The sequence below is a fragment of the Microcebus murinus genome, chromosome 4 (genome assembly GCF_040939455.1).
Source record: "Microcebus murinus isolate Inina chromosome 4, M.murinus_Inina_mat1.0, whole genome shotgun sequence".
Lineage (NCBI taxonomy): Eukaryota > Metazoa > Chordata > Mammalia > Primates > Cheirogaleidae > Microcebus > Microcebus murinus.
In genome coordinates this window covers 42075480-42089972 of record NC_134107.1, presented here as the reverse complement: position 1 = coordinate 42089972, position 14493 = coordinate 42075480, and the positions used below count along the sequence as shown (strand labels likewise).

The 14493-nt window shown below is 41.1% G+C and overlaps 1 protein-coding gene across 2 annotated transcripts in view; it reads left to right on the top strand.

Moving 5' to 3' along the window:
• Positions 1–14493, top strand: part of NELL1 (neural EGFL like 1) — a 761891-nt gene that overhangs the window by 125171 nt on the left and 622227 nt on the right. For both annotated transcript variants that reach the window (XM_012735524.2, XM_012735523.2), the window contains exon 4: positions 2943–3113. In XM_012735524.2, the coding sequence (XP_012590978.1) occupies positions 2943–3113 (171 nt within the window). The remainder of the gene's footprint in view (positions 1–2942; positions 3114–14493) is intronic.

Sequence of the window (14493 nt, the reverse complement as noted above, 5' to 3'; positions counted from 1 at the left end):
ATCACTTCCAGTGTCCTTCCTCTCCCCGCCAGCACCACATGCCTTCTGTTCACTTGCTTGTAGCGTCAAACTTCTGCTCCCCTCACCATGACCAGCTGGCCGGGAAGTAAAGCAACACCTGGTGCACTCTGCTACGGTGCTTCTTCACTGACATGCACATGAATCATCGGGGGGTCTTGTTGAAATACAGATTCTGCTTCAGTAGCTCTTGGGTGGGGCCCAGGAATCTGAATTTCCACAGGTGATGGTGATGCTGTTGTTCCATACACTTTGAGAAACTAGAGTCTACTGCAAAGCGTGAGCCTTCCCTCCAGGCCACAGCCAAATCCCATCAGGCCAAATGACTGCCTCCTCCAAGTTGCTATTAGGACTAAACTTCACATCTCCATTAGCAGAGGGTTACTGCCTGGAAATATTGCCTTATTCCCCCCCCCAGCCCTCATGAAACAATTTTATCCAGATGTCGCTTAGCCATCTCATGTCATTATCATCCCTGGGGCCACTTCACCAGTTATCCAACATATTTTTTCACAAACACATCATCTTGACTTTCATCTAAGTTGTTGGAGATACAGCACTTTTTGAATATATGCATGATGCTGTCAGAAATTTTATTCCGAGACACAAGTATCCATTTGTCTAACATTAGGGCAGATTTCTTTTCTCATAGCTATATATTTGTGATTACCCCAAAGTAACCACTTACTCCAATGCTTTATAAAGTAATCTTTAAATGATCTGCTTATAATACATTGATCATTTGCTCAATGAGGCCATAGCCCCAAGAATAATGATTTAATCTGGTTAAATGTATTATTTGCTTCCATTTTTTATGATTCCATCAGGTGATCTCTAAGAACATTTCTAATTGTCATTGATACCCTTTCAATGCTGTGTTCCTTTCCCCAGCAATTGCTGTTGGTTAAAATAAAGAAATTGAGAAATTTCTCATGATGTGTGAATCTTGGTAGGGTCTCAAATATTAATATATTTAATAAGATCATTGTGTTTTTCTATACATATGCTGTATGGTCTCAGGCAAGGTTCTTAATATCTCTGATCATGTGTGAATTCATTTGTAAAATAGGGATAATAAACTTGGCATATTCCTGACATACGGCAGTCAATCATTAAATGATGGCTTTTCTTAACTCCTCATTTGTTTCTCTTCGGCAACCCTCTACCATTTTTGTGGGGGAGGACACATTTCCTTTTTCACTAATCTCAGAGCATCTTGAGAGTGTGATCTATATTCTAAATTCTTTTTTGGTTCTTTACTATGTGTTCAGTAAACGAATGTTGAATGATTTAATGAATGACCAGATAATCTCTAAGGTCTTCTTGACTTTTAAGTTCCCTGATTGTTTGATCCTTTCAGTATTCTGGCTGCTTAGAAGAAACTGAAGAATTCCCTTGAAATAAATGTCTTTCTCCTTTGTGGTCTTATAAAATGTTTTATATCAATTTATTAATGATTATGTATCTGGGCCCAAGAGCTGGCTGCTATGGTATCAGTAACCTCTTCAGCTTATGACCTTGGGTCTGATTCTTGGTACTGGCACAAGTGAAGTGGGTCAGAGGCTGGTCCTGACTCTCTGCTTCCCCTGTGCTGTTCTCTTTGGAACGATCCCCTGTGAAAGATAAGCAAAAAATATGCATTTGTTCTCAGACGTGAGACTTGGGAGGCAGCCATCATAGAGGCTGAGTTTTATGGTATAATTATTTTAGTTTTCATAGAAGATGAATTTTGTTTCTTGGATTAAATACAGTCTGGCTAGTGAGGTCTGCCAACTCAGTGGATTAGAGGAAAAGCAGCAGGTTCTCCCAAATCTAGTGATCAGGCCTGGTTACCTGTTTAGGCAAATAGCTCTTGAGTTGTCTGTATGAACGAGTTGCTGGAAATTAGTGCCAGTTGAGACCATCTTCACTATTTTGTCGTCATGCCCCTGAGATGAGCAACAAACTGGTAGAAAGTGCACAGAATGTCAAATCATGTCAAAGTTTAAATCCGGGTTTAAGTATGTTACTTAATGCCGAGTCTCAGTTTATCTAAAAAAATGGGATAATAATATCAGTCTTGTAGGTTTTTGTGAGTGATAAATTAGATTGTGTATGTGAAATACTTAGTGCAATGCCTGGCAGTGGGATCAGGCCCAATATTAATGATGATGACACATTTCAGAAAAGAGGAAGAGGAAACGAAATAGTTCTGCCATCTACGAAAGTACAAACCCTGGTGTGTGTCTGAGGAGTGTCCCAAAGTTGCTTGCTGCATTTGATGACTGAAGTGCCGAGTACAGCGGTAGCACTAAGGATTTCTCATGGGTCTAGAGAGGATGATAATAATCTCAGAAAAGGAAAAACTCATTTGCACGTTTCATTCCGTGATAACTTGAAATACTGATTCACGTGTGACTAGCATCAGTCTTTCTCCCCTACTCATTATCTAGGGATTGTCCAGTTACAGCTTTTTGTTTAGAGGGAAGAAAAAAAAGACTAATCGCCTCACTCTGACAATTTATGTCAATCCCTGATGTCCCGCATGACTTCTATTTCCCTTAAGTTCTTAGAAAAGTAAAGATAGCAGTTCTAAAAATGGCCATCAATAAATCCACTCCACACAGATGACCTTTTTTAGACAATAGAAAGAGGGTTCTGAACTGTACTTTTAAATATTGAGTTTTGCTAATTAGCTTGTGGCTTGTTACCTGACAATGGATCAATTGATCTCCACGTCAGGGGCCCAGGGTGTCACCACGAGGGCTCTCAGACAATAGGTGAATCGGCTTCCGTACAGTGCAATTGATTTCAGGTCATGGCTCTTTGTGTCATGTTTCGCTACTTTTAGATTCTGAGAAACCTGGCAGTAAGGGAATGGAGGTTGATGATGGATGTGATATCCAGAACTAAAATGAAACAGATTTCTGTTCCTTTGCACACAGCTATTTTGAACTGGAGAGCAGCGGCCTGAGGGATGAGATTCGGTATCACTATATACACAATGGGAAGCCCAGGACAGAGGCACTTCCATACCGGATGGCAGACGGACGGTGGCACAAGGTTGCACTGTCTGTTAGCGCCTCTCATCTCCTGCTTCACGTCGACTGCAACAGGTATGTCTTTGTCTTTGATGTTCGGTGATTCTGACCTTGAAATCGAGTGATGGGAAGGGGAAAGAAAAAAAAGCAAATCCTCTAAGACTCGCTGAGAAACAAAAACCAAGGGACCCTAATTGTAATTTAACCTAGCAAATGGGCCATTAGGCGTGCTGAAATGACCAACTGTAATACGATAAGAAAACAGTTCATTAAGACGAAACTGTATCCTGTGATTAGGAACAAATGTACAAAAGGTTGATTACAGATTGGGGAATATTAAGTGCACCTCAGTGCGCTCCAGGCACTGGCTGAAATTCCATGGAGCTGTGATCACAGTTAACTGTGATATATTGTTGTTGAGTTCGTTCCCCTTGGAAGCGAATAAGCCAGTCTACCTTAGGATGAATCTGAGAAGCCTGTGCTACTGAAGCGGCTAATTCTATTTCACTTCATCAAGCGCACTCTTTGTTTAAATATCTTTTCCAAATGGAGGCTTCTTAAAGAGACTGTTCTTTGAATCTTTTGGGATTGATGGCATCCAAACTCTGCAGAGGAATGAGCCTTCCCTCTTGTCAGAGAATGGCAGGCCTATTTGTGAGTTCTGGGGGGTCTCACAGGGGGTTGTGGGTTGGAGTGGGAAGGAGATGTTGTCCTCTGTCTGTCACTGGAGGCAGGTTTCCTGACAACTGGAGAAGGAAGGAGACTGTTGGTCTCTCTAGGATCATTTGTGGCCAGACAGCTGGAGAATAGTGGTCAAGGGGAATGTTTTGATCTCTCCAGAACCCACTGAAAATCCTCATGGAGAGTGATCCAAGACCAATTACAGGGAATTTTTTGCACTGCCCATGCATTGTTGATTCTCATTAATGATGTCATTAAAGTTAAAATGACTTTTCAGCCATAGGGCATGCTCCCTTGAGCCCAGGATAAAGAGCGGGCATATTGGGGACAGCCTTCCTTCCAGAACCCATCAAGAAGAGAGGGATATTGCAAGGTCAGTAAGCTACAGACTGCATTTCAGATGAGGAGATACTTGCTTGTGCTTGACATTCTGGCTCTGCAGACTCTTTCAGAAGAACACCTGGAGAGGCAGGGAACTAATGTCAGGCTCAAGGGTAGGTCTGTCATTTTGAAGTAAATCTTAATCCATTTTGATGTGGCCTGTTTAAGGTACATTGTGGACTTCTGAAGAATTGTGGTTTAACCAGGTGTAGTATGTATGTCTGGACAGAGTTTCCATAGAAACCACTAGCTCCTTTTCACCCTGCACATCTAGGGTGGGCTGCCTGGATAAAGCCAGCCCTCAGCTGCTGTCTTCATTTCCACCTCCAAGAACTCATTGGCTCTTTCAGTTCTCTGGAACTAAAGAATTCTCTAGCTCTAAAGTGTCAGTAGCACTCCTGTTCCCTACAACCTGCCACCCTTATGCTACCCAAATGGGATTGCAGAGAAAAAGCACTGCTTGTTCCCCTAACCCATGGGCCTAGGGAGGCTTTAAAACCTAAATTTAGTAATTCCAAACTGAATGGTCCTGGAGACACTGCTGTTTTCTTGCTACGCAATTTTTTAAATCTTTTTTTAAAATTTCAGAATATTATAGGGGTACAAACATTTTGGTTACATGATTTGCTTTTGTACAGTTTGAGTTGAAGTTATGAGTGTGTCTATCACTCAGATAGTGTGCATTGTACTGTTAGGTGTGATTTTTATTCCTTCCTTCCAAAAGTTTTACTCTCTATTTCCTGACATTCTTCTCTTGGGAGAAGAGAAAGGAGAGAGGATCTTTCTTTGCTAAACTAGGGTTTCATGCCTGTACAAATTCTCTGGTCCCTGTGAAGTACTCTCTTCTGCCATCCTCAGCCATTTGTTAGCTGTGCAATTTGGGCAAGTTAATATCTCTGCATCTCATATTCTTCTCCATTTATAAAATGGTGACAATACTAATACATATTTATAAATGGGAATATGAAATGAGATAATCCATGTAAAGTGTGTAGGGTGGTGCTTGGCCTTTAGTGCTCAATAAATGTTTGTGGTTCTTATTTACTCTGCACATCAATGGTGCCTCTTGGACCCTGCCTCCAAGCTTTCATCCACTGAGTGTCCTTCATGGCTACCATGGTCTATCTCCTAAGAGAGTGGGAAGAGGACTGAGCTCTGTAGCCACAGCATTCTTTAAGTCAGTATCATTTATAAACAATAGACTGAGGGAATTCTAAATGTTCCTTCCCTTTTCTTAATATTTTCACACTTTAGCTTATGGCATAACATGTCTTTTACATAAGATCTTGGAGGGAAATCTTATGAAGTTGTTGCCAGTTAATTATTCATGGACTCAAAACACAAGTAAGGTTTTCAAATAGGTCAGGGGGAAAAAGGCCCTGAAAGACTGGATCATAGAAAAGGTAAAATGTGTTTTTTTGTGTAGGAACAGTCTAGAAGCGTGTTTTACAGATCTGACAACACATAAGAATTATCCAGGGAACTTATAAAAATATGGATATCCTGGCTCCATCTCTGACCTACTGGATCGGATTCTCTGAGGGTGGAACCTGAGAAGCTATGTTTTTAACAAACTCTTCATGTAGCTTCTATGCAGAGGGTCTAGTCTTGGTGCATGGACTGGCATTTTAAAGCCACTGGTTTAGAAAGAGGGGAAGGAAGTTGGTGGAGAGACTGAGATGCAACAAATAAATGAGGGCTTGGAAGACCAATTATATGAAGCAGGGCCTTGGTAAGGAGGAGACTGGACTAAGGAGAGAGTAGTGTCTAGTGCACAAAGCAAACTCGTCTTCTTTTCAAGTTTCTTCCCAGCCAGAACTAACCAACTCTAGAGTAGCAGAAGCTGTGTCTCATATATCAAGATGCTGGTCTACCTCTTCTTACCTTGACCACTCTTACAGTGAATTTCAGAAGAGCTGGTTTTTACCAGCCTTTGCATTTCATACCCCCTTGAGATTTGTATTTTTTGATATTTCTTACCTTTAGAGTTATGCTGTTTTATTCTTCTCAACCTCTTACCCACTGGATTTCTGATGATTCAATGATGAATGGAGATGATGATAGATAATGTTTGAGTGTTGAGTGTGCTAGGCACAGTGTATTAGTACTTTACGTAGATTCACTCAGTCCATACTCATGCTGTTATTTTTCTCTTTTTAAGATGAGGGAACTGAGGTTTCATATTTGTCTGCAATTTTGCTGCTAATAACTGGCAGCTCTAGAATTTGTACCCAAGTCTGACTCCTGAGTGCTTCCTTCTAACCATGAGGCCATTCAGTCCCACAGTGGAGACCATCGGCATTGGATTTGGAACATGAGGGAAGGCCACAATTCAGTGTGATCAGTTTCCTTCTTTCTAGTATTTTCCCCTCACATGTCTTGTTGTATCATTGATCCTTGGAGTTGTTTGGAAAGATGTGGAATCTAATTAATGGAAGCCTGCACATTGGCATGGGAGTGCCTACAGCAGGCCAGGTAATGTGCTAGGTATAGTGTTCTTTATGATAACCATATGGAGACATTTTTGTTAGACCCATTTTATAGATTTGGAAATAGAAAGGCTCAGAGAAGATAACTAGGTCTCAGTCATGTAATATAATAAGCACAAAACTAAGACTTTGAGCTGGGATCTACCTCCCAAACCTCCTTCTTCTTACCACTCCTCACACCACCTCCATAGTATCCTAATGACATATACTGCCCAAGACAACATCATAGCCACATCAGAGGGTCTTTCCAGGGGAGAGAGATACTCTAGATGGTTTAGAGACCATGAGAACATCTAAAATCAGGAAAAGAAGATTTCCCAGGCAGTTCCGTTGCTCTGAGGAACTTTAGTGTGGCAGGATTTTCTACTTTTGTTTTGTTTTGTTTTGTTTTTTGGGTCGGAATTGAGAAACAGAGCTTTTTCGGACCTAATTGCACAAATTGTCACAAGAAAAGCAACTGCTATTTTAGTCGGTGGTTTAACACTTTCTGCTAGCTACTGAGACACTTTTCTCCCTGCTTCAGCTGTTTAGTTGGGCCTAGTTAGAAGCTCCCAATGTGTGGGCAGCATATTACCTCAAGGTAGAAACATAAAAGGAACCATTCAGTTGGGAGGCCAGGCTGATTATCTCCATTGCCTTGGGTTTTTCTCTAGCTGCCTTTTATATTAATAGTTGCCAACAAAGCCTGGAATGTGACCTCAACTAACCTTCCTCAGAGTCTCCCTCTCCCCTCTCTGCTCACTTCGAAGCCCGGCCCTAGTACTCAAAGGACAGAATCCACCAATACCTGGGATTTGGTGCATAACCCATCTTTCCCATTCACCTCCAAATGCGTTTTATTTCCTTCTCTTTATTTGGTAACTTTTAATTTTCATTCAGCCCATCAAATTAAATTTATTGGGCACACTGTCTTTGCCAGGCTATGCAGGATGCAGGGACATAAAAGAGTCCTTGCCATGAGGAAGTTCATAGCTTATTCATTTAGTCATTTCAAATTCATTCGGAAACCACCCGGGCCCCCCTGCAGTGATTGGCCCGGGTCCCTGGATATCAGAGAAAGCCTATAGTCAGACAGGAGCCCTGTAAGCAGGCTGATTTGATAACTCATAAAGGCAGCTAAACAGTGGAGAGGACTGAAAACAGTCCCTCCCTGCATCTTGGTCTGGAATCGACAGAGGAGCTGAGCTCCTTGGCATCTAAGAGATGGACCCAGTAGTATTTTCCATTCAAATGGTATATTCATCCAGCCTTTGGCCAGCACTGTTTGCGATATGAACGTGTCCCCACCCTAAACCAATCTCCTTATGCCTCACTGCTGGACAAGTTTACCTCTTAGGCACAGTCTATCATATTTCACCAGAGCTCTGAACTCTCATCTTATTTGTTGAGACTGGGACAGACAAGTGTGCATGGCACATGCCCAACATCTGCAGCCTGATTGTTACCTTGAGTTAACTTGGTGATTATAGTGTAGATAATAACCGTCCGTGGATTTTACATTTTAACACATGCTATTAACCACAGAGCACATCCAATTTTAGCATACAACTAATCTCCAAAAAAAATGCGCATTCAGAAACTAAACTTGTTTTAAATCACTGAATGAGTCAGTCAAGGTTTCTGTCTAATATTTCAGAGCAATTTCAGGATATGAGCATCTGTTTATATATGTAGATTTTTCATAATGAAATATGTTGATATGGTATCTTCCTTCCAGAGAGCTCCTAAAATATTTACAAACATCATCTTATTAAACCTCACATTTCTTAAGGTAGTTAAGCCACATGTATAATCTACTACATTGGTTTCATACAAACATTTTTGCTACAGTATTCAGGGGGAAATTAAGAGATGACTATCAAATGTCACAGCTTCCAAGAGAAGCTAAGACTTTCAATCTCCTGGTTCCCCATCTGATACACTCTTCACTTAATACACAGATATACATGCACATAACTCGTAATCAAAATTAAAATAAAATTGGAAGCTAGCATATGCTTCATGTCCAACTAACAAAGCAGCTCCAAATCCTCTGCCTAAAAAAAGATGACAAGCAAACTAGGAAGATAGGGCTTACCCATGTGTAAATTTAAGCAACAGTATGAGGCAAGTGTGCAAGAGTGGTTGTAAGGCAGTGCATGATGGATCACTGGATTCTTGGTAGAGACCATCAGATCTGGGAGATCACAGGAGGAACAGATTCTGGGGACTTGGAGAAGCCACTCAATTTCTTACCATCCTAGGTGAAAATGTACAACAATATCTGCAGCTTTACAGTTTTGCCCCTATGTGATTTGATTCTGAACCAGTCATGTGAGTCGGGCATGGAGCAGTTTATCTTGTAGACATTACAAAGCCAGTCATTGTCTGGTGCGGGTGAGTAGTATCAAGTTGGTAGTGGGGCAAGGCCTGCAGGGAGAGAGAGAAGTATGGAAAAGGGAAGGAAAAGGGAAGACGATCTTTCTTTCATGTTTCATATTCCAGGCATATGAACTCTGTGGTTTAGCCTACACCCAAATGAATTCTGGACCCTTGGCTTGGTTTTGCCATTTATAAAATGTGATTTTCATGTAAAGATGCAGGAATGTGAAATCAGGAGATTTGTGTCTTAATTTTCTCATTCATTCTTTCATTCATATGCCAGGAACTATGCTTGCATCTGTAAAATGGGAGTAATAATAACTCTTCTACCATAGGGTTGTTTGTAGGCATGTAGCTAGAGGGTGTATACCCAATCCTTTGAAAATTCGAAGCTACTGTATGAACATACAGCATCATAAGTACTAAGACATGTACCATCATAGAGAGAAGATTTCAATGTATCATACTAGAAATGAGTAAAATTTAGTTACATTTTCACCTTTATAAAAATAGTGGCTTATGTCCCCTGGATTCAGGACCTCATGCGTAATGTAGATTCATGGTACAACACAGGGTTTGAGGCCAATCAGCTCCCTGGAATTATTCTGATTTCCAGGTCCAGGGCATGGTTCTCCAGTAGTTTGTCTTTTAGTCCTCTGGTCTGCAGTGCAGCACAGTGTTGTGTGATTTTTACACCTACAGAATCACTTAAAAGTATGTAACTGAGGCAGAGTGGGGAAGGAACACCCCCTCCAATGTGATAAGATATTTTGTTGATCCCGGCAGGGCCTTGAGAACATGGCATAGCCTCTTTCTCTTTTTGTCCCTGTGAGGAGGGGGTTTTAGAAATGTACACCCCATGAACAAACTCATGAGCCAAAATTTTTGTTTGTTTTTTTGAGACAGAGTCTCACTCTGTTGCCCAGACTAGAGTGCTGTGGCGTCACAGCAACCTCAAACTCCTGGGTTCAAGCGATCCTCTTGCCTCAGCCTCCCAAGTAGCTGGGACTACAGGCATGCGCCACCATGGCCGGCTAGTAGTTTTTAATATATTTTTAGTTGGCCAATTAATTTCTTTCTGTTTTTAGTAGAGATGGGGTCTCGCTCTTGCTCAGGCTGGTCTCGAACTCCTGACCTTGAGCGATCCTCTGGCCTCAGCCTCCCAGAGTGCTAGGATTACAGGCATGAGCCACCGTGCCTGGCCATGAGCCAAAATTATCACAACTTTTATGAGGGGATGTAGTTTTACTTTTATAAATTAGGGAACTTGTTTGTTATAATTTTTTGGATCTCATAAAGTCTACATGGAAGACCAAAATATTAATATATACTATTTGTTTCTCTACTTAAAAATTCTGGCTTTTTAGCACAAAAATGCTTTGGATTGAAAATTTGAGCTGAAAGTAGTTGTTTAATTTGTATGACCCTGGGCAAATCCTTTACTGTCCCTGGGCTTTAGCTCCCTAAGTATATAACAAGGGGCTAAGGCCAGATGGCTTTTAAGTTTACTTCCAACTCTGGAATTCTGGGCATTTCTTTCTGATTCTATCTCATCACAATTAGATAGGGTTTGCCCTTTTCCCCCTTTCAGCACCCTGGAGCAACACAGCTTGTCCTTGTCACAGTAACACTTCTGAAGTGGACCATCAGGGGTTTGCAGTCATCTGAATTCACATGGGGGTTGACAGTGCAACATGGTGCTGATGAGCAAAGACCAGAGCCTACTTCCCCAGGATACCTACTCCTTTTTTTTTAATCACTTGCCTCCTTTCTTGCTGGAGTAGATGCTAAATATGCATTTTTGGATGCTAAAGGATGTTGGTCTCTTGTTCTCTCCACATTATGCCCTTTCTTTCTTCCAGAGTGTTCTGCCCCAGATATGTGACAGTGGACATCCTGTATGGGGTGCAGGATACCCTGGCCATGGAGGCCTTGATGGCTTGGTGACATACAAGACAGAGGAGTATACTGTAGCAAGCAGATGATGGATAGTTGTGTGGTTGAAAAACATGACACATCCTTTGAAGACTGAAGGAAAAAAAGCCTTTGATGCTGCTAATTTCAATAAGTGGAGAGAGAGCAAATGTAAAGATCTAGGTGGCCAATGTAATACATTCAAAGTTGTAGAGTCTTTGGCAAAAAGGGAGTGGCTGCTTAATTGCTAAGGCAGACTGGACATTACAGTGTTGGATTTCTCATTCTGACTGATCCCACCCCCCCCCCCACTTCTGTACATGCTGTGCACCCTGTGGCTTATTTATTGCAACCTTATTAGGTAGATTCCAAGTTTAACTTTGCCCTATGTTCTCTTGACATCAGTAGCAGACCTATTTCTAATTTTGTCTTTTCAAGAACCTTCAACTTTTCCTCTTGCTCCCTGGTGGGTTTAAATATGCCTTTGGTTAACCATAGCCTCAATGGCAGAAATAGATAGGAGGTGAAGGATTAATGGAAGTGGATGCTGATAGAGTGGACTGCATTTTTCCCCATCAACCTGTACTCCTGGGCTTTCAAGTTTGCAAATAGAAAGGACTAAAAAAATACAAGAGAGTCTTTCCTTTATCTGGTGGTTTGTTGGCTACCTGAGGCCATCAGAAGGTTAACAAGAAGGGATTTTTTTTGCATATATGAGGAGTTGTATTAGAGAAGAGAGGACAATAAGACTTCATTTCCAACTCACAGTGGTTTCATCTGTGCCTGCAGTCACATCTCATGTTGTCATTGTATTGCATGGACATGGGTCTATGTAGAACGAATGTGGGGAAAATAGGTTGCAAGGGAAATAAACATTTTCTTATAGGAAAAAATACTGGTGCTTACATCTTTGTTGTAATTTTCCTCTGTGCTTTTGATGGCTGTGTGTGGCTATTTTTTTTTTTTAAAGCAAGCAAGGAGAGAAAATAAAAAGTTAAACCAGAACAGCACACATGATGGAACCCTATTAAAAAAATACACAATTATATATTAATTATCTCTGTTCTTTTTATGCTTCACTTGTTGTAAAGGAGCATTGAAGAATAAAAAGTGCATAAGCCATGAGGACTATTTAATTGGAAGAAAATAAAGAATTCTAAAGACTGCTTTAGTTTTCCAGGTAGACCAGGGGTGCTGATGTTGTCATTGAAAAGAACTGATTTTCTACATTACTGTTAACAAAATTCATCTATCTCCCTGGAAACTTTAATTAAACTGTTATAAATAATGGCAGCCAGAGCTGTTGGATGCAAGAAGACGGATTTATAGCTGCATCTGTTCAGCTGTTCTTCTTTTAGGGTGTGTGTTGGGGATGAGGTGTGAGGATGAGGAGGCTTGGAAGGAAAAGGTTTCTGTGCACTCTTTTTCCTACCCCAAATTCAGTTGACTTTTGTCTCCCAGCTCCTCCTTTTTAACTTCTTGTGTTTCTCCCAGCAGGGGTTCTAGAGCCACAGAACCAGCTAGTTCATGTGCCTGAGGGTTTTCCTTGGCAATTAGAGTAGAAATAACTTCTCTTCTTTTTAAAAGGCCTGTGTGATGCTGTCTCTAACTCTTTCTTAGGAATGTCATGTCACATCCTTACTCATTAGAATCTATCAGTCTGAGGGTATCACTTTCCTGACAGCAAATTTCACAGATCTGAATTTACAGGATTCAAGTTGGGGCCCTCAGCTGGCTTCTTTGGGACACTCAGAATACCTGTATTACCTAGAATGGAATTTTATTTCCACTGGAGGTAGACAGCCCGAGGCTGTGATTAATCCTGGTATATCAGGAAAGCAAAGCACTTGACTAACTTAATCACTCAGTGCACTTTTACTAATACCTGTGTTCCAGGTCTGATACTGTCTTTGGCTAAAGTGTAAGCAAGAGAGGGGCTGGGAGAATGCTGACTTGAGTTTCTTGAATTTGACATTTTAGCTGCAGAGACCCAACACCTGGCTGGGGGAAACTCAGACTTTTTGCTTAATCATTACTGAGTTGAGGTTAGTGGTTTACATTTCTCTAGAGATGATTCACGTATGCATTTGGTCTTCACTATTGTCCTGTGAGGAGGATGTTCTTGCATCTTATAGATGGGAGCTTTTGAGATGCTGAGAAAAGAAGTTAACTTGTTCACGGGTGCACAGTAAGTCAGTGGTGGACAAGAGCCAGAGCCTAGCGGTCCTTCGTTGTTCCTTTTTTCAGGAGCTTATTCTCTGCAGGTCTCTCCAACCCCCTGCTCTACCTGTAGCCACTCAAAAGAGTCAAATGGCTTCCTCTGGGCCAGTACTCAGGGCTTGAATCATCACCATTATCATCTCCTCCTCCCGTTCCTCCTCCTCCTCTTCCTCTTTCTCATTGTAATATGGCAAGACAGTACTTTTAACTTCTCATGGAAGACGTACAAGTTATCCAATTTATAAACTGAAAAAAAAAAAAAAAAAAACAACCAAAGGCCAAGTTTTATGTATTACTTTCTGAGAGTAGGCATGCTGGCCACCTCACAAGGACACTTTCCTGTTGGGCAAAAAAAAAATCTACCTTGCCATAGATGCTAACTGAAATTGCTGCTCAGTTGGTCTTTAGACTCTAGAAAGCTTATGTGCCATTGGCTTTAGATATAAAGACTGCCTCCTCCCTGGAATTTGAAGTTTTGATAGGTTCATGACTTCAATACCACAGAGAGAGTGGCCCATCATCCTTGCATGATTTGTATGCCTTGCATGTGCCTCAGTGCTGATGGGTAATGGCCAAGGACATAATCTTACATCATGACTGACTGCAAATGAGCCATTTGGCCATTTCTTCAAATGTGGAATGGATGCGTTACACTGGTCTCCAGTGTTATGTATGTGGTTTTACACTGTTCCAATATAAATTTCCATATTCACTATTTCAAGGTGACAAACTCTCTGTATTCTTTAAGGTGACTTTGCAATTGCAAGGTCTCATTAAAAACTACCGGCAGTGAAATAAAGGGGTGGGGAGTGGGGGACCCCCATTCAGAAGGGCATTTGTCGTTATTGCTTCTTTTATTGGTACCTAATTAGATAGGTACTAGAGCCTGCAGGAACTAATAAGAGAGCACAGGAGGTAGGTGAGCACATTGAATTCTGAGTAATTTTCAAAGACAGCAATTTTTCATGGACATTAGGTTGATCCATAAGGACTTCACGCTGCAAACCTGATCAACATATTCCCTACTCACTCCAACACACAATTAGGCTTGTTTAATGGCCTCTTAAAGGTTTTAGAATAAAGATCACAACCCTTAATTTTGTATAGCATAGCCCATGTTTCCTTCTTTAGTTTCATCTTGCACTGCTTTTTCCCTTTTTCTGACCTCAAGTTTTTTTAGTTCTTTAAAGGAATCATATTCACTTAAGCCACAGGACCTCTGTACATGCTATTTCTAGAATATCAAGTTCACTCCTACTCCTCCTCAGTTTTCAGGCTAAAAGAGAAGGGGCCTCTTGTGTTTTACATTTTCACCATAAAATAGTGTTTGTTTTTCAGCTGGGTAGTTTTTGATCATTTGATTGATGTCTGCCTTTTCCATGGGCTGTAAGCACCCTAGGAGCCCACCG